General features: G+C 33.8%; 3 protein-coding genes across 6 annotated transcripts in view; 1 reads left to right on the top strand and 2 right to left on the bottom strand.

Moving 5' to 3' along the window:
• Window positions 286-7,523, bottom strand: LOC18589849. 3 transcript variants are annotated; one of them, XR_001929435.1, is made up of 3 exons: window positions 7,197-7,521; window positions 6,912-6,986; window positions 286-668 (listed from the first exon to the last, which is right to left on the bottom strand). XR_001929435.1 is itself a non-coding variant. In XM_007015004.2 (2 exons), exons 1-2 carry the CDS (start codon window positions 1,550-1,552, stop codon window positions 475-477), a joined length of 489 nt encoding a protein of 162 aa, XP_007015066.2. In that variant the 5' UTR covers window positions 1,553-1,595; the 3' UTR covers window positions 286-474. The 3 variants fall into 3 exon arrangements, 1 of the variants encoding a protein (XP_007015066.2); XR_001929436.1 differs by lacking the exon at window positions 286-668 and adding an exon at window positions 5,988-6,217 and having other exon boundaries at window positions 7,197-7,523; XM_007015004.2 differs by lacking the exons at window positions 6,912-6,986; window positions 7,197-7,521 and adding an exon at window positions 1,258-1,595.
• Window positions 9,100-14,107, top strand: LOC18589848 (translocation protein sec62). Its single transcript, XM_007015003.2, has 5 exons — window positions 9,100-9,360; window positions 10,379-10,693; window positions 11,638-11,839; window positions 13,136-13,364; window positions 13,697-14,107. Exons 1-5 carry the CDS (start codon window positions 9,262-9,264, stop codon window positions 13,893-13,895), a joined length of 1,044 nt encoding a protein of 347 aa, XP_007015065.1. The 5' UTR covers window positions 9,100-9,261; the 3' UTR covers window positions 13,896-14,107.
• The window catches only part of LOC18589847 (nuclear transcription factor Y subunit A-1), a 7,050-nt gene continuing 617 nt past the window's right edge, over window positions 14,269-20,701 (bottom strand). Inside the window, exons 2-6 of one of the 2 annotated variants that reach the window (XM_018127567.1) lie at window positions 19,312-19,619; window positions 18,654-18,769; window positions 18,477-18,579; window positions 15,197-15,361; window positions 14,269-14,923 (exon numbers count right to left, since the gene is read on the bottom strand). In XM_018127567.1, the coding sequence (XP_017983056.1) occupies window positions 14,597-14,923; window positions 15,197-15,361; window positions 18,477-18,579; window positions 18,654-18,769; window positions 19,312-19,365 (765 nt within the window). In that variant the 5' untranslated portion in view covers window positions 19,366-19,619 and the 3' untranslated portion in view covers window positions 14,269-14,596. The remainder of the gene's footprint in view (window positions 14,924-15,196; window positions 15,362-18,476; window positions 18,580-18,653; window positions 18,770-19,311; window positions 19,620-20,701) is intronic. The other variant, XM_007015002.2, reaches the window with a different exon arrangement.

Genomic DNA, 20,701 nt, shown 5'->3' with positions numbered 1-20,701 from the left:
AAACAAATCAAGACGCTGGGAAATTAAGGATCAAATCAAGGGTGAAGAGGCGTCAATATTTCTTAAAAGATTGTAATCTTAGAAATTGAAATTTTAAGGTAAATGCTTGAATCTCACAGGTAAGCAGCAGCTCTGAGTTTTGAAGGAAACTTGGAGGAGTCCTTTGATTAAAGCATTTTCTTATGCTCAATTGTTAACTGCCTGGATTGGCTTATCTTGCACTTCTCTCGTTGATTTTAACTATGGTTTCCCCCTTATTTTCAGCTTTTGTTCTTACAACAAATACGCTTCAAGTTTCACATATTTCTTTCTTTGCATTTTGCTTTCCGGATACATTGGCCAAAATATACTTTGAGTTTCAACTACATGAACAAAAATTTGCTCTTAATATTAAGCTCTAACCAACATCAATTGAATCCGCACTGAAAGCAAACTTGTGGTATATCAATGGTTGCAACTGCTGCACCTCTTGACTCACTTTGGCTGGCTAGGTTGAGGACCTGACTGATCATCAGGTCCGTCTATGGATGGCTTTATCACCGCGTAAAATAAGACATTGTAAAAGATTGTTAAAATAAGCAGAACAGCAGTTAAATTTGCTAGGAAAGACCCTGAAATTTCTGGGGTATCCTCTACCCCTTTGTCTCTTGCAAGTTTCACATCTGAAGCTGCATTCAGTTAAATAAAAAAAACCAATGTTATTGTCAAGACCCTTTGTTTGTATATATGCTGGTAAATATATATGTAACTAGTAGTGTAGTACATCTTATTTCCAGTATATAGCTCGTAGAAATGAGAATATGACCTAATATTGAATCTTTTAATTATAGCCGATTCAACATGTTGGATCAAACACCAATTAATTAGTACATCCACTAAATGGTCTTAGGAATTTACATTGATATTGGGGCAATTAAACCCCGAACCTGTTCGTTTTGCCTTCACAAACAGTTTAACTGATAACACAGCTTTGCTTCATCCTTAATATAAGATTTTCACAGCTCAAAGTAAGACATCAAAGGCCTATATATAGACATTATGTAGTCAGAATTTCACTACTTGGACGAGTAAGGGAATGTAATTGAAGGAACAAATTGCGAAAGAAGGTAAAGGAACTTATGCCATGGCATCACTTTTGCATTTTAAATCTAATTTTGCTCACGCTTCTTTTGGATTGTATGAGTTATAGCTAGCACAGCTAAGCTCATTTATTACTTGTAAAAATAAAAAGCAGCAGAGAGGGAGAAAGGAGCATGCCTCTAATCTTAGGAGTGCTAACTTGTTTCTTTGAGAGGGTTTGCAGCTGCTGGTCAAGCTTTTGAAGGGCTTCTTTAGCCTTTTCTGGGTCTACCTCAAACTGCTGTGAATCATTGTCCACCGCAGGAATAATCCAAGAAGATGATAACTTTGTTCTTTTCTTGGCATTGCTATAATTCCCACCATGTTCAATCCATTGAGATGTAGGTGTTGAATGCTTGGGGGTGGAAAGAGAGAGTGGAGGAAATGAGGATGGATGCTTGCTTTGAGGCAAGCAAAAATGGAGAGACAACATTTTTAATGTTGGCGATGGAAGCGGAATTAAACCATAGCCACTTGAATGACTTAATTTCAGGATAAAACTCCCGAAGGGCTATAATTGTCTTTTCCTAATTATCTTTGGATGCCATTGCTTGCTTCGCATTTGGCAACTACAATTCTTTATTTATTTATTTTTGACAAATTAACTGATTCATCATATCTTAATTAATACTTGAATTGCCCTAGTTTTGGTCTTTGCTCATGTATACGGGCGAATGCATATTTTACAAGTCCCAATGTATTTATTATTAATATTGACATACTCAAAGCTAGAAATATAAAAAAAATTATTTAACTATATATTAAACAGTTTATACTTTAATTAATGAAGTTAGTCAAATAAGTGACTTACTGTAAAAAAATAATAAATAAGAATGTGTTACATCATTTTTATTTTTTACAAATTTTTTATTTTTAAAATGAAAAAATAAAAAAAAGAAAAAAAATCAAGGAGAGAGAAAACCGAAAGGGGGAGAGAAAAAAGAGCAAGTAGGTGTCGATCAACGGATAGAAATCCTCTGCCCCCTTTTGTGCCCCCATTCGTGCCTCTTCTCTAAATTTTTGTCATCTGTCCTATCCTTTGATGGGATGTTAAAACGACAGTGTCAAAAATTTTAACACCGACTGTTAATGTTACTTTAAAAATAAAAAAAAATTCTCATGCTAGGTTTTTTTCCTGTTTGCTGCCGACTTCACTTTTACCTTGTTTTGGCTGCCTACTCCTCTTTTACTTCACTTTCACCTTTGTTGAGATACTTTTTGTAAGTTTTTTTATTAATTCTTTATAGTTCAATTTTATATTTATTGATTCATTATATGCTGTTTGATTCAATTTTGTGCTTGCAAATAACGTTTTTCATATATTTCTTTTGAAAGGCATTCAATTTTTTTTATGTCTTATTCATAATTATTCATGTTCCATTATGTATTTGGTTCTTTCATGAACATATTGATATCAAATTTAATCGTAGGTGGTTCTCTTTTTATTAACTTTTTAATTTAGGATTTTTTTATATTTTTTAAACTTTATATATTTATATATATGTGTATGTGTATTGTTTAATTCAAATTTGATATATTTTTATCATTAATTATGTTTAATTAATAAATGTTCGAGCATATAGAACGAAATAGTAGAAAAAGAATGTATGATTCTTCTGTTAATTTAAAAGATAACTAAATTTGTTTATTTTTTATTTTTTAGGATATGAATAAAGAAACTACAAATACAATTAATAAAGATCAATTGTGTCGAAGATTAAAATTTACTGAAGATGATATTCTCCCATCGATTGAACCAATGGAGGAGGAGAATCTTGAGCAAGATAAGTGTTCAAACATGATTGATTATAATACTAATATTATGATTTCAGCTCATGCAAATATGTCGGAAGAAATTATTTCAAAAGTTGGAATGGAATTTGAAACAGAACAAGATATTTATGATTTTTATAACAGATACATCAAATAAGTTGGATTTAGTATTCGAAGAAGTAAATGACATAAGGATACGTATGGTAATTGGATAGATAGGGTTTTTTGTTGTTATTGCCAAGGAACTCGAAGAAATGATAAAAGAGATGATAATGTCAAAAGTCATCGTCCAGAAACAAGATTTGAGTGCTTAGTTGTATTAAAAGTTTCACGATATGATGATAAATTACGTGTTACTAAATTTGTTGCAGAACATACACATGCATTAGCTTCTCCGCGTAAGCGTATGTTTTTAAGATCTCAAAGCGCAATTAATCTCCTTCAAGCTATTGAACTTGAAATTGTTGATTGCTCTAGAATAGCACCAAAGGAGAGTGTTGGCTTTTTGGCAAGAAAAGTTGGTGGACTCGAGAATCTTGATTTTATTCCTGCAGACTACAACAATTACTTACGTTCTAGGAGAACAGAAGCAATGAAAGTTGGAGATACTGGTGGTGTCTTAGAGTATCTACAAAATATGCAACATGATGACCCTAATTTTTCTTATGCTATCCAAGTTGATCTTGATGATCTCATCACAAATATTTTATGGACAGATGGTAGGATGAAATTAGATTATGAATCTTTTGGAAATGTGGTATGTTTTGATACAACATATAAAAAAAATAAAAAGGGTCGACCTTTTGCATTATTTGTTGGTATTAATCATCATAAGCAAAGTATTATATTTGGTGCAGCATTATTATATGATGAAACATGTGATACATTTATGTGGTTATTTGATTCATTTTTGAAAGCAATGTCAGGGAAAAAACCAATGACGATCCTTACAAATCAAGATGCTGCAATGGAGAAGGCACTTGCTTCACAATGGCCTAAAACATATAATCGTTTATGTGGGTGACATATGTATCAAAATGCAGCGAAACATCTTAGTGATACATTTGAGAGATTTAGCAGTTTTGCAAAAGATTTTAGTAGTTGTGTTTATGATTATGATGAAGAGGAAGATTTTCTAAATACATGGGATCATATGCTTGCAAAATACAATTTAGAAGATAATAGTTGGCTACATAAACAATTTGAATTGAAGGAGAAATGGGCTTTGGTTTATGGACGGCAAACGTTTTGTGCTAACATGTCCACTACTCAAAGAAGTGAGAGTATGAATAACCAAATAAAAAATTACATTGGTTATAACTATGATTTATTACGTTTGTTTCAACACTTACATAGATTACTAGTTGATAGACGCTATGAGGAGTTGAAAGCAGACTACAAAGTCAGCCAGAGCAAGCCATCTTTGCCAGTTCCAGTAGAGAGATTAAAGCATGCAGCAGATGTGTATACTTTAACAGTTTTTAAAATGTTTTCTAATGAACTTTGACTTACTTGGGATTGTGAATTGTACACAACTGAAATCGTTGGCAATACTACTAGTTACAAAGTCATTCCTCCAAGAAAACCTCGTCATCATATAGTTACCTTTGATTCATCAAATTCGACAGTAAGCTATAGTTGTAAGAAATTTGAATTTATTGGTATTTTATGTGCTCATGCTTTGAAGGTGCCTTCCTTTTAGAATTTTAAACAAGTTCTAGATCAATATATATTAAAAAGATGGACCAAGGAAGCGAAGATTGGAGTTGTGGTAAATTCTCCTACATCCATTAGATCAAATGATCTTAAAGTAGATGTAAGTACTCGTTACAAAGTTTTGCTTCGATGGTATTCTAATTTAGCAACAAGAGCTGCAATGAGTGAGCAATCATTTGATATGGCTATGAGTGATGGAGAAAAGACATTGAGCAAAGTTGAGACAGCTTTGAAGCAGTTATCAATTGAAGAGTCTCGAAGCTCAGGTGATGGAAAACAGGTTTGTCAATTTGATGAAAGTGGGCATAATAAGAAAGAAGGCCAAAAAATCAAGGGAATCAAATGTAAACCTAAAAATAAAGGAGATAGATCATCTCATCGACTGAAAAATGCTTTGGAAAAAGCTAAAAGAAAGAAAAGACGTCCAATTGATAAATTAGTAGAGACTCCATTAGTTCAAGAGGTAAGGATGATAATTTTTTGATATCGTTTTATATTATGTTTTAATTTAATTTTATAATTATAATTTCCTTCTAATCTATATAATTATACATTCATTCTAATAATTTCATAGGATTCAAGTCAAATTACTCATACTTTGTACCATAGTGCTACAAGTGGATTCAATCAATGTACTCAACCATTTCAATTTGTCCAGGTAATTAAAATATTATAATAGTAAAATTAAATTTTATATTTTATGTATCACTTACATATTTGAATATTTGACAGCAAACTCATGTTGACATCCATCAATCTACTATCACAAGTATGGTGGATTTACTATAAGTAATTCCTTTTATATTTAATAAACAAAATTTTTTTATTTTTGTTTATAATACTTAATTAATTTTTTATTTATATATGTATAGACTCAAATACCACAAGTTCCTATTTCACAAAGAGAAACTTCGAAAGGAGATGAAAAAGATAGATAAAAGATATGACTTCACCAACATGTTTTAAATATTATTGTAATTTGCTTGCGAAAGATAAAAGTGATTTATTTTGCTTTTGAGATAAAACTTTGGTTTTTCATATTTGTTAAGTTCTATATAGTTTGAATTATGCCAAATATTGTTTTATTTGATATCAAGGATAAATTTGGAGTCTTCTACTTCTATTGGGTTGGAAAGTTGGGATGCCGAACTCGCTGTTCTTTCTAGTGTCTTCATCTAGATCCAGATGATAATACATGATAAAAAAAAGTGTTTGCTTGTTTTTTTTTTTCTTATTTACTAATTGAGGTGAGTCTTCTGTCAACATTTTTTGGGGGCTACATGAAATGGGGGTTTTTTTGGGATGGTTAGCTTTTAGCTGCAGAAGTTGATGATCTCTGAGCATGTCCTTGCAAGTTAATAATGAAAAAAAAAACTATATAGAAAATCAAAAACTAAAAAAGCTACTTGATTAACAGGGATTGAAGAGTTTATTGAACATCACATAACATTTGAAAGGTAAGGGGCACTCCATTCTTGAGGAGCACTTCTAATTATTTGCCCTGCATTATAGCTAGTAAGGGAAGCTTAGCATTGTAAATCTACTTTTGAATCCTACCGCCATATTTGCTTGTTGGTTTGCCACGTACTTGATTCTTTTCAGGTAAAACCTATATTTTTGCAACCATAAAAATAATACAGTTAACTACCTAATAAGATAATATCATAGTAACTTTGGTAGGAAAGTTTAGAATTAATGCCTGCAAATGTGGCAACATTTTCTCTAGTAAGCTTTTCAACATTCATTAACAGAACAGTTTAAAGAATACGCAAGATGACCAAGAATTGAATTTTCAGCAATAGGAATATCATGGAATATTTTTTCAATAATACGCTAAAAAACAGCTAAACAAACAAGAGGTTTTGCTTGGGAATGTTAAATTCAAAACCCCATTTGTTAAAGCTAGAACTTTTTCTAGAATAACAACTCAAACAAAAAGCCAAGGTGTTCAAAGTTCCAGAGTTAAAACATAAACTAGAAGTGTTTATCTGAATTTTTCTTCTTCAGCTGGATGTTCAAGCACAAAGAACAATAAATAAAATCTAGAACAATCATTTTAAGCTAATACTAGTAATAGCCACTAGGTAGTTTGATTGGGTTATGTTTCAAATCCAAAATTCAATTTTTCTTCTTTCTTAAATTTCTCAAGTAGAGAAGAAAAACAAACTTAAAGGAGACACATAATCAATTGGCTTGTCCTTCCAAATAAATAGCAATCAACACGTCAAAAATCAACATAAAATTTCCATATCTAAACTTTGTCTAGTAAGTTAAACCATCAAAATTCATAGTCAATTGGTTACCTTTGTTACTGGAAACTGTCTTCCAGGCGAGTCATAATCGTCCTCCAAAACGGATCACTCCTTGGCTTCACGACGCTATAAAAAATCAAAGGTTGAACTTCTTTACGAGAAATCCCAAAATAAGACTTAACAATTAATAGAACAAACCTCCAAAGAAAAAATGTCGAAAACCTTGAGAATTAAAAAAGAAAAACTTAAAATCAGAATAGAAATAAGAACCCTGTCCCAAGAGTGGAGGGAGGTTTTAGTCATCAATAGATATGAGATAGGTTCCAAATAAATAACTAGGAAAGGTACGGGCTACAGGGTAGAAATGTAGTTTATGTTTCAACTGGATCAGTTCGCCTGCAGGGATGAATGAAGGAACGCTTTTCTTCGGAGAGAGAAATCTTGTTCCCTTCACCGCTCCGTGGGCTTCTGGAGGAGGAGCTAGAGAAAGGGTCCCTTGCTCAATAGTTTCGAGGTCGTCCAAGACTAGACTTTAAAGAATTATTACTATTGGCAGGTAAGCGGTTGGTTGGTGTCTGCATCCATCACCAAGGGAAGAAAGGCAGAACAGAAGAAAGATTACTATCAAATAGAAAATGAATAGCTCGGCAAAGGTGAAAGTGAAGTAAAAGAGGAGTAGGCAGCCAAAGCAAGGTAAAAGTGAAGTTGGCAACAAGCAGGAAAAAAACCTAGTATGAGAATTTTTTTTTATTTTAAAGTAATGTTAACAGTCGACATTAAAATTTTTTATACTTTTATTTTAACATCCCATTAAAGGATAGGACAGATGGCAAAAATTTAGAGATGAGGCGCGGATGGGGGCTTAAAAGGGGGTAGAGGATTTGTATTCGTCGAGGTGCTATTTATTAATAATATTTAATTTAAATATTATTAATTATCTTAGAAATTATATTAATTAATATAAAAAATTATTAAATTAATTAATATTAATAATTAATAATGTATTCAAAGTAATTTTTAATTAAAAATTATTCAAATGTTAATAAATTATTATTTATTAATCATATTTTTTATTAATAAATAAGAAAATTTAAACTTAAAATGATTCAAATTCAAATAATTCAAATGCCGAATTCAAATAATAAAAACCCAAAATATTCAAAACCAAAATAACATACATTTTTTTCTACTCAAAATACCCAACTTGAAAATGACTTAACCCACATAATTGTCACTTTTAAAAAAACAGAATATTTAAATCCACTCATTGAGTAAATTACGAAATTGTCACGAGTCGAAACTTAAACCCAATTTTGTATGGTTTTAAACTTTGAAAATAGAGTTTAAGTAAGTCTATAAATCACGAGTTCACGTTTTTAATCTAAAAAAATGCCTAATAGGCTGTGAAAAACCAATGTTTATATATCCAAAACCCAATTGTGCAACAAGGGTGTTGCATGGGCTCTTTACCCATAGAGGAAAGGGACTCTTATACTAATCCGGATTTATCTCAATCTATGTATCTCTCATGGGAGCCTCACACCAATGAAAACTTAAGTCTGTATTGATATCATTTAGCATGAGTCGAAATTTAAGCTCAATGTCATGTGACTTTAAGTTCTAAAAATAAAGTTTAAATAAGTCTATAAATCACATTTTACGTTTTCAATTCAAAAAACATGATTGATAGGTGGTGGAAGATATATATTTATATACCTAAGCATATTTCATCTCTTACTAATGTGAGATTCATAACAAAATACATTCCTATTAAAGTAAATACTCATTATAAATAATTATTAAAATTTAAGATTATTTTAAATTATAAGACAAAAAATTAAATCGAGATGCACATGCACTTCTCTTTTCTATTTTGGCCAAAAAAGAAAAGGTGTACTCTTCGCTGGATCAAAATTATGTACAACACAATTTTTTTTCCAGGGTGGATATAATTAAATAGGTTTTTATCTTATTTTAAGTTATCATAAGATGAAATTTTAAAATTAGTAAATATATTTGAGCTCCATGAACAATTTTAAAAATATAATTAAAAATAAATTAATAAAATTAATGAGTTGAATTATAGTTCCTACGGATTTTTTAATCACTGCTTCTCTACAAGGAGAACAAAGAAAAAATCCACGTCATCACGATGGTGACATGGCTAAATCCTATTGGCTCTAGGGATTAAACTCAAGTCACCAACCATAATAAAATGAATCGTGGTGCAGTATAATGGGAAATACCGTTCCCTTATTCATGATACGAAACAGAAACGAAAAAATAAAACTGAAAGAAAACTTGGAAAAAAAATTGAAGCGAAAGCGAGAAAACGTTCGTAGAACAACAAAAGCATAGAGGCCAAAAAACCAAAAAAAAAAATAGGAAAAGGAGAAGGGAAATGAAGAAATCAGGCGGAGCAGAGAAGAAGAAAGCCCGAAGATCTTCGGCCTCCGTACAAAACGGCAGCAGAGATCCCAGCGTCGACACTCCTCCTAGGGTTTGCCCTTCCTTCATTTCTCTGATCTAGGGTTTTTATTTATCGAATTTTTTTATCGACATTTTTAGATTTTTTTTTTTGCTTTTGATCGGAATTTTTTCTGTCATGAATTTTGTAAGAACCGCAATCATTCTATTTTGAACAAAGAAAATTTTAATTTTATATGAATTACAACTAAAGGGAAAAAAATGAAAGGTAGAAATTGATTCGTATTAATTGTTGGGACCGGCTCAATTACTGCAGTACACTCGTTTTTTTTTTTTTGGGGGGGGGGGGGGGGGGGTAGGGAAGGGGGGAAGAGTGGGTATGAGGACAAGAAATTTTATGGGATCTTTTTTTTTTTTCAGTTTAAATTTATTTTTTATTTTTTGAATGTTCTGTTTAATTATTTTTAGCAAGGAAAGAAGGGAAGAAAGGATAGATTCTCTGACTCTGCCCGAAATTGGATGTCTGAAATATGCCTAAAAGTTTTTTATTGCATTCGGAGTGGTAATGTTGTCCTAGAATGTTCCAGTTTTAGATGTCCTATGTTTATACTTTTACCAAAAAAATTGAAGGGTTTGAGTGACATAGTATAGATTCTTTTTCCTGAAATGGCTCAACTTAGAGGACGTGATAGAATTAAAGTAGTGATTTCACAATAAAAATTGAGGAAACAATGTTGACTTAGTTATGGATTGGTTGGCCCTACAAACTCAGGAAATGTTGCTTCCACGGCGAAACAAACTTGCATTGTAACTTACTAATGCTTTACAAGTCCATCATAACATATTGTGCTTGACTGTCTATGATGGTATTGTGATTAGTGGTCAATATGACTTTCAGTCATAGTTTACATTATACTGACTAAATGATGGTATTGCCTTTAAGGCTTGATTTTGATCTTTGTGTCATGAATCTTAGGGTCAGTTGTGTTTCAATTTGCATGTAATAGCCAGTTCTTATTGTTGATCATAATTCATGACTTCTTATTTATGTTATTGTTTTCTAATTTCTCTATCATTTCCTTTCTACCCAGAAACAAGCTGCCAAGAAGGATGTGTCTCAGTTGTTTGCTGAGAAGGTGAGGGACCATAAGGATTTGGTGTCTAGATGGGCTGTCTTGCAGGAAACTCGTGTCGAATATTTTAGAGGGAAGGACTTTGTAAGCTTTATGAAAAATCATCCGGAGCTTAAAGAAATGCTGGAGTCAAATAGAAATCTAGAAATTGAAGATATTGCCAATAGTTTGTTACAAAAAAATCTTTTGGTGCGCTGTGACCGTGTGGTGAAAACTGTTCGTCCAGGGAAGAAAAAGTTGTCTACCTGGCCTGCACATTTAGAAATTTTCCCTGTGAGTCTTTTTCTTGTTTAGCATTAAAATATTTGATAAGTTACTTACTGCTTACACTTTTAGGTGGTGTAGCCGCTTGAATTTCTGATACTGTGTGTGTGTGTGTGCACGCGCGCTTGCTTGCGCTGGCGCTTGCGTGCGTGCGTGCATGTGTGTGTGTTTATCTTGTTGATAAAAGCGAAGATTAATTTTTTCACAATTACTACCTGTACAGGTAATTTGCCCTATGATGCACCCGTTCGTTTTTTTTTTTTAAATATCATTATTTTGTTATTTTGTTTTTTTTTATTTGTTTCAGGAGAAGTCTTCAGATTTTACAATTACTAAATGCAAATACCTTAGGCCTAGACTTGTACATAGGGTGTGCCCTAGGATCTCACTTGTTTGAACCTTTCGTTTTATAAATATTATTATTATGGATTATTTTGTTTTTTATGTTTTTGAAGCTAGGGACTTGTTCTATGTTATTGAGTCATTCCTCAAGCCTGAAGTCTCTAACGTGCCGAGGCATAGTATTTTTAACTAGATCCTTTTTTGGTCTAAATTAAGATGACAACTTTTGTTTCATGTAGTCTTTGAAGCTTTTCTGTGACATCCAGTGTTATATTTATAGTCATTCACTATCATTTGCTTTCCTACAAAGTTCATTTTAACAGTCCCTTCCCCACCTCCCTCTCCCTAATTTCAGTGCCTTTGATGCTCTGATGCCTTTTTTCATATGAACTCTTAAAGTAACTTACTTTTATTGGTTGGTTGAACTTGCATTATTCATTTTGTTTCATCATAACTTCTTTTTATTGTTAGAAAAATTAAAATCTATGCCTTTCAGAATGACAACATTGGCATTTCAAACAACCTCTCATTTGTTCTTGCAATTAGCTATGGCTATTTGGCTTATGCTTTCTCTGTCTTTTTATTTACCGATGTTCTGACTTTTTTTGCAGGAACAAGTTTTCTCTGAAACTGATGCCTTTTTTGCATGGACATTTGTAAAACGACGGCCATTATGGCAAACACTTCTCTCATTTTTCTGGCCTGTGTTGACACTTGCAATTTGCTTGTTTCCTGTATATCCACATCGATGCAAATTACTAATACTCTACTCATGCGCGGGAGTTCTTCTACTTATCCTCTCCTTGCTTTTTTGTAAGTTTTTCTGTGATCATTTTTTCTGGATGTTATTTGATAGTTATATCCCTTGGATCCTTTTCTTATATAATTTGATTAGTTCTTTTACTAGATCATAAGCCTTTTAATGCTTTTAAAAACTAAATTTGCTTTGGTTTACCATGTTATAGAACAAATATAATTGGGCAATGCTGACTGAAGAAAGCAATAGTTGTTACTTTATTTTGGGCTTGGTGACTAGTGTTGGGAATTTTTTTGGTACAATTTCAAACCTATTCAGCAAGGTTGCTATTATTGTCGTCATGGCCTTTTTTCTGTCCATTCAAGGCTTTGTTTGCTAAATAAAGATTATTCTATGTTTAACCCCCTGTTTTTAGTCACTGAATCCTGCTTATTCTAAGGTTGTGGTGTTAGACACTTCATATCCTCACAGTTCTGGTTCATGTTAGTGCAATTATATAATCAGGTTTAAATTTTGGCTAATGTTGAGGCGAAACTAAACTTTTGGTCTAATAATGTCCCTTGACTTAAGCAATTATATTGATAGTCACTCTCACACTTACACATACAACACAGACATGCATGTAGGTTCTGCCTTTCTGTTCTAATTGGTGGATTTGTTATGTCTGTCTTGCCAATATAAACATCTATCTTGAACACTGATAATATAAAAACTTAAGAATTGGTAGAGATTGTATCTTCCCGGTTCTCTCTGTCTCTCTCTTCTGCATTTGCATGGGGAGAGGAGGGAGGGAGGTGACATAGGTGTGGTGATGTGATTGATTATTAGGGGAAATGCTTAGTCATATTCCTTGAAAGAATGTCAATTGAAATATCAATAGCATATGATATGGGAAACATACTGAACTATGGTCTTTTGAAAACAATAGTAAAATTCAAACTGGGTATGACTCACTCTACACAGGAAGAGGAAACGTCCTGCTATTGGTTCACTTTCCACTAAGATTCGTATTAAACTATATTACCCATAATGCCATAAGGAAGTAAACTAGCGAGCCAAAGACATATGTTGGACCCAGAACCCACTTCTCGATCAAATGTAGGGGAGAAGTGGAAGTGCATTGCTAAACCCCTAATGTATGCACTTATAGTTGTTGAGTTAGAATGTGTAAGCGATTTGAAATGCCTGACTGTGATCCGAGTTTGTCTTAGGTTATATTCGTGTAATCAATATTAGTTATAGTTTAACTCACCAGTTCTATCTTTCTGTATTTGGTCTGCCTTTACCATTTGTCAATTGCATGTTTTGCCTTTTCCTTCTTACTATTTTCTTGGAAATTTTAAAATTTCCAGTGAGAGCTGCAATATTTGGTGTTATATGGATCATTCTTGGAAAGCGTGTTTGGTTATTCCCTAACATCCTTGCTGAGGAAGCAACATTGCGAGAATTATTCCGTTTGTGGCCCAATAAAGATGAAGAAGAGCGACCAAAATGGACTGCAAGACTATTCTATGCAATAGTGGCTGTGTTGGTCATACTGTTGCTGAGGCACCATGCCCCTGATGAGGCTGCTAGAGCAAGGTCAGTTCCAAATCTGCTCTTCTTCAAATATTTACTTACAAAGGATTTTTTTTTTTTTTTGCCATAGCAGTTCAATCATCTTATTGCTTTAAAAGGCTGATATGGTTTGTGAAAATCTTGAGTTCATTTGCTTGATAATGTTCTCAGCATAAATTGGGTTATTATCATGTATAGGTATCTATTTTGGTGGTGGAAAACATAAAACATCTTCAATCTCAGTCAAGAATTGCGGCATTTGTAGTCTTCAATTATTATTGTAAATGGTTATAGAATTTTTCTGGGCCAATGTTCTTGGAATCGTTTGTCTGAAGATCGTTATATCACTCTTGCAGGTATCAGAAGCGGATGTCAAACATAATTGATGATGTCCTGGAATGGTCTCCAAGCCTGGCGCTGTCCGGGATGATGGAGAAACAGACTGTGGTTAATGCCACAGAAAATAGCAACAATTTTTCAAATGAAAGCAAGGCAACCACCGAGACGGTGAACTCTGCGGAGGAAACTGATCAACATCAGGATGATACCATGTGATAGATCTTGTCAGGCTTGATAGATGGTTTATAGTGCCTCTTTTGGATTTTGTCAAAAGTATTGAGTGTAATATCAACCGAAAAATAAAGGCTGTTGGTTATGAAATTTGTGCCTTTTTAAATATAGGTTACAACACGCTAATTCTAGGGCTGTTAAGTCAATTCAATTTTACAACTATTATGATATCCATTAAAATATTTATTTTTATTTTAGCTGGCTGAAAATTGTCTGCAATAAGGTGGATATAACCTAAGATGGTCACATTTCCCTGTTTAATCACCAAAGCTCACAAATTTTTAACGTTCAAAAGTGCAACACTCTTAACACCGCTAATCCAAAATCTACAAAGTGCAGCAGGTACCGTACAGACTTGTAAAAGGAAACGTCTTTAACTCAAAAGAAACGGAAAACCTGAAGGGCAATCTGCTTGTTATGGAATCCTTCCCACAAACTACAACTACATTTTGAGTTTATTTAAACAGTATCTGTACAAAAATCCACCTTTTGGGAAAATGATGAAAGCAGTGACACGACAAAAATGATGTCGAGTCCCATACAATCCCTTCTCCCCTTCCATCCACAACCTAAGCACAAGAGGAAAGCCAAGAATGATTTGCCGCCTTGACAATAAATCGCCAAGATGTGACCACGGACAACAGTTTGGAGTTATGCCCTTCAGCTTTTCAGCGGGTGTCCTCCATTCACTGAATAGCAAGAGGCCTATGTGAAGCCTGGTTAGAGGAGATGCTACCACCTCTATTCTGATAATGACCACTGCCATTTACATGATGGGTGTCATGCACTTGGGACCCTCTTGCTTCTTGCTGGCTGAGGGAGGAGTTCCAGGTCTCAGCAGAATCAGCTGGCAATGGCTCAGAGCCAGATGAACTTGCGGATTGAGATGATAGGGCGGGACCTGAACCTGTTCCCTTTCTTGAAGTATCAGCATCTGACTTCTTTGCAAAACGTCCCCCACTACCTCTTGCCCTACGCATAGCATGCTGGTGCCTAGATTCATGAAGGTATGGCTGTAGGATAATGGAGATGAGGCATTATAACAATAAAGGTCAGATGGCATGCATTTCAAACCACAGTAGAACAACACATTAACAATAAAAAGAACAAGTTACTGACTATTCAAACTCTTAAAAGTCAAGCAATTCAACGTGAGATATCAAAAAGGAATAAAATATTTGAAAAAGATCTTTTGTTTAATGTGCAATAATCAATAATGTGGTGTTATCTTTGCTGACAGTAGGGTATAATTGACCAACTAAACAAGTATGCAGTTTTAAGTTTACCTTTCGGACTTTTACAACCTTCTTCTCAAGTTCTGCTTTGGCACGCGCCTGCCTTCGCCTAAGAATCCCCTGGTACTGTTTAGCATTCACATAAACTGGTTCTTGTGCCATCTCAATGGGCAATGCCATTCTTGCATGAGGCATTCCAACAAATGGAGGATAACCCTGGTCATTGCAAGCATTTATTTATTAGAAAGTGTACCGTGTTTTGACTGTCAACATTCAAAAAAAAATTCTTAAATGAAAATCTTACTGTAATGCATGGCTTGCTTTAGAAATTCTATCACGTTAAATAAAAAATAAACTAACAGAAGAAGAGCAAGTGGCCTTGGTAACTGAGGCCTGCTAACATAAAGAAAATCATGCTTCAGTCAGATTTTCCCTTTCCCTTGCATCCCATGTCAACTCCCAAAACACCAGGACCACACAAAGAAATGAAGAAAAGCGAGAAAAAAGGGTAAAGCAATGGGTGGAAAGAAACCACCAACTCATCAAGATAAGAAAAGGCAAAACTTTCAAAGCACAATGGAAAAACATGACAGAAATCATGCTTTGGTCAGATTTCCCCTTTCACTTGCATCCCATGTCAATTCCCCAAACATCAAGTCCACAAAAAGAAAGGAAGAATTGCAAGAAAAAAGGGCAGAGCAATAAATGGAAAGAAACCACCAACTCATCAAAGATAAGAAAAGGAAATCCTTCCAAAGTACAACAGAAAAACATGACATTGTTCATTAGGTAGTCATTTTTCAATGTTTCACAAACCACTTTTTCCTTGCTGTAGTTAGGAGGAAATTCAAAAGTTTGTATCATGGACCATTGATTTACTAACCATTAAGAATTGGAAAGGAACTTGAATTTCAAAAGCATGTTACCCTAGTCATCTAATCAGTAAGCATCCCAAAATCACTGTCCTGCAAAACTGTCCATCTAAGTAAAGATCACCGAATTTAGCACCAAATATAGGGTCTCCAAGTGCCTACTTGTGAACTTCAAACATAATACAGTTTTCATTTAGTTTCAGCAATTTGATTCTCTCTTCCTTTGCAAAACTGTCCATCTACGTAAAGATCACATAATTTAGCACCAAATATAGGGTCTCCAAGTACCTACTTGTGAACTTCAAACATAATACAGTTTTCATTTAGCTTCAGCAATTTGGTTCTCTCTCTTCCTTTTTTTTCTCTTTTTTTCTTTACTTTCATTTTCTAGCCCCTGCAGTCGAGTTGGTTAGAAGATAACTTCAGAAATTAAGGAAAAGTGTAAATGAAACAACAAATCCTACAATTGAACCATTCAAACCCAGCTACTTAAAGCAATGCTCATAAAAAATATGAGACATTTGGCCAAGCAGAAACTTGTCAAACAAACCATACAGAGTTTGCTCAGGTATGTTGATTGTGTAAAATACCCCTTCACAAGGTAAAAAAACACAGCATGAGGTAAAATCTTGCTAGAATATTCAACAAGGTTGTTTAGCTCTATTTGTTAAAAAGGAAAAAAAAAAAAAACCTTTGATTTCAAGTTTTTTCAGGCTTTCTTCCAGAATCCAAAACCCCCGAAAATTAACACATCCATCCTTCCCCTAGCCTCAATAGAGCAGTGGCAATTGCCAGATTCATTCCAATTAATTATTTCATAAGTCTTTTTCTGTTGTGTGTCCGTCTGTGTGCACGTGTATGTATATGTGTTTGTGTTTGTGTCTATGTATGCATCTAAGTGTGTCTGTACGTATGCATAGGTATGTTTGTCTCTTTGTATGCATGCATGTATATATGTAAATATGTCTCTATGTATATATGAAATTAAGTATCAAATAAATTGTATTTGCTTTATTTAAAGCTGGAAGTGGTATTCAACTTAATATATATCTCTTTAACATTCATGTCATCATATGATCCTCTTAAGTTATTCACGGAGTTTGATGTCTACCATTTACTAGCACACATTTACATTCTGAAATTCAACTGAATGACTATTATGCACGTGCTTCATGTGTTTCATAGGATTTTTTATCTTAGGAAGGCAGAACACATTTCCAGAAAAAAGAATTAAACAGAAGCAAAGCAATGCATCCTAGGAATAACAGTTAAAACACATCTAACATGCCACCAAAAGAAGAAAACCAGCATACTACACCCTCTACAGAACACCAATGAGTTGCACTTCAGGTAATATGAAAGTAAAAACTTGCTCTATATACAATCTACTCAAATTCCAGCAGATTTAATGACTCTAACGCACCAGTTATCCTATTGAAGCATTTGAGACAAACAACTTCCACATTCACTAGAGTGAATTCGAGCCACAATACCTTCTTTAAAGACCCAAAAAGACCAACCATTGTTGGACAAATTTGAATAAAAAGATTAGGATCCTGTCTTCTTAGCTTCCTCCTCAAAAGACATGATTTCAACTAAAATGACCAAGTGATAAAGTCAATTTCTTCTGTCAAACTTACCATTAGCGAAGAAGTCTGTTAGTTATCCTTCTTGTTTGCTTATGTAAAAACAGATGTCCCATCTGCAAAAAACGTTTTCCCTTCCTCAAACACCAAATTAAAGAAAGGACCTCGAATAGCTCCTGGTCAATTTTAATAGCCACTCCCATAAAATATTGTGGATTGAAAAAAAAAATTATCAAGGTAGATGCAAGAATGATCTCTCCTTTGGATCATAAGAAAGGGTTTGAACCATCTAGGAGTAGAAGAATATATCCCATCTGCAAAAAACGTTTTCCCTTCCTCAAACACCAAATTAAAGAAAGGACCTCGAATAGCTCCTGGTCAATTTTAATAGCCACTCCCATAAAATATTGTGGATTGAAAAAAAAAATTATCAAGGTAGATGCAAGAATGATCCCTCCTTTGGATCGTAAGAAAGGGTTTGAACCATCTAGGAGTAGAAGAATATATGTACAAACACGCTGAAAAGTGAGTTAACTGCAATCCTGTTGAATTCCTTTGCTACTCAAACCAAGTAAAAAAATATATATATATATTCTTAGACTGAAATTTTATCAAATGGAATGACATTAATATAGGTCATTCTTTTACTTATGACAAATTTCACACTTTAATCACCAGTTAAAACTGCAATCAATTTTGAGGCATCAGTCTAACTTTGATGTAGCATGAGAATGATTTCATACAAAAGATAAGAAACAAATCTACCAGCAGCACAACTTCAAGATAAAACTTAAATAGTTACAACAATCAAACTATAATATAAGAAAGCATCTTGACTTGATCATATAGATAGAAATGACTAAGCTTCCATACCAAAGGTTGATGTCCATAAGCTGCCATCATTCCACCATAAAATGGATCTTGATAAGGATTTGCTGCGCATGCCTGCAAAAGGATTGGAGGAAAGCTAGGAATCCTTCCATAGCAAGTTCTGTAACTATGAGACCTCTAACTGTATACGTCAGAGAATCTTGAGCCCGAGACACTTACAATTGAATGACCGACAAGCTCAAGCTGAGGAGGCTGTGTGAGGCATTCGTCATGCATAGCAGGCATAGTAGATGCAACATGCTGCAAATTGTGATGTTCTTGTCCACCATTTCCAACTGAAAATGAACAGGGGAAAAACCATTAGCAGCCGAACCAATAACCGTTGGATGAAAGGCATAATCAGTAAGAGCCAGTAAATGATCAACATGCTAGGCAACTAAAGCTCCATACTGGCCATGGAAAAACATTATTAGCAAGGCTTAGCATATCTATTATACTAGTCAATAGAGACCAAATTCTTGAGCTAGGTTTCCATAACTATTTCCAGTTTTCACATAAGCTTTGAAAAATGGGTCAAATACCAGTTTTCCAGGCTTCAGGAAACTACTGAATGTTTAACTAAATACTTAGATCTGTATGTTAAATACTCCAAACACATTTGAAAAGACCCTAAGGTTTGCATGAAATAGTAGTAAACAGAACCTAGAACAATATCTACTTAAATAACCTATAGATCCATCTTCAGTCTCAAAATTCATGAAATGAAGAAGAATAAGGCACACCAGCAAGCTTCAACGAGACTAAACCCATTTATATTCATAACATTGTTTTAGTAATTATTGCCTGCAGATATTACTAGAATAATTATGCGAAGTACCTGACCGGGAGGACGCAGTGGTTTGTGTTTCTTTATTACCATCATCCTCCTCATTTACCCCACCATTGGAAAGGGACTGCCCATCATTTGACTCTGAACCATTAGGGCATTCCATTGAAGATGAATTTGATGTATTTCCTCCTCTCACTCCTGGGGAGATGGCACTATAACCAATATTACGCCACCAAGGTTCAGAATAAACTGCAGTTGGAGGAACACCATGCAGATCAGGTTCTAATCGACTTCCACCTTCAGACTTGGACTGCATTCCTCCCAATACCCTCAAATGACTGTCAATTTTTTATTCTCTGCCCCAAAAATGAAGAAAATAGAGCTTAACACATTATTTTTATACAATTAAATGTTTTGTCACGCAACTGAAAGAAAACCCTTCTTTACCCCGGCTCCCAACCAAAAGAAAAAGTACGGTTGTAATTGTTGAATGCCAGAGATAAAAGTAATCGAATTTAACATCACGACAAATACACATCCAATCAAACTTACCACAAAATATACCAAACATACAAACATGGCATTTGGTTTCTGGAAAATGTAAATTCCAATTACTCTCTGATGTAATGGCATCAAAGAAAACAAACCATAGTTATGATCACATTTAACAGAGAACCAGCTCAAAATGTCTTAATACTAGAAGTCTTTCCTTTAAGCGGATAGAGGAAAATGAAAAGAGAACCTCATAAAAAGTAGAAAAAGAGATTCCCACCTTCACCAGAGTAATAAAGCACAATTTGCTTTAAGAAGAGAAATGAAAGCAATAACCATAAAACTTTGAGCACACACATAAACAAATCCCATAATAATTGATTAATTTACTAATAGGCTAAACTAATACATTTTGTCCTTATTTTTGCTACTTGTCTTATCACTATAGTCAATCAGATGAAACAAAACCAGCACAACTGACCCAAAAATGAATCGAGTATTGGAGTTTTCTTATTAATAAAATCAAATTTTCTAAATCACTGTTCTTCCCTAACATTTATATCTACCAAGTCTTGTCACTTTTCCTGCTTTCCAGTATATTAAAATAGTTACAGAATTATGTTGATGTCTCAGCAAAGCTCTTTCCTTGTCTCTTTGAAGTTTCCTCCTAATGTTAGAAAGTAAAGTTTCTAACAGTAATTCATCCTAATGTTAATGTTATAAAGTATAGTAATTCAAGAGTCTTATTTCCTGTTCTGCATAGAATTGATAATTTTAAATTTTTAAAAAGGCAATACCATTTCTCTTCTAGTCCGACAAAGCCCAAAATCCCCAAACTAAAGATCACCTCAATTCATCAAATTCCACAGTCAAGACCTCAAAATTTTCAAACCACAAATACCTGATTCCCAATATATATATATATATATATATATATATAACTAAA

This window comes from Theobroma cacao, chromosome 9 (genome assembly GCF_000208745.1).
Source record: "Theobroma cacao cultivar B97-61/B2 chromosome 9, Criollo_cocoa_genome_V2, whole genome shotgun sequence".
In the NCBI taxonomy this organism is placed as follows: domain Eukaryota; kingdom Viridiplantae; phylum Streptophyta; class Magnoliopsida; order Malvales; family Malvaceae; genus Theobroma; species Theobroma cacao.
This window is presented reverse-complemented; position numbering and strand designations above follow the sequence as displayed.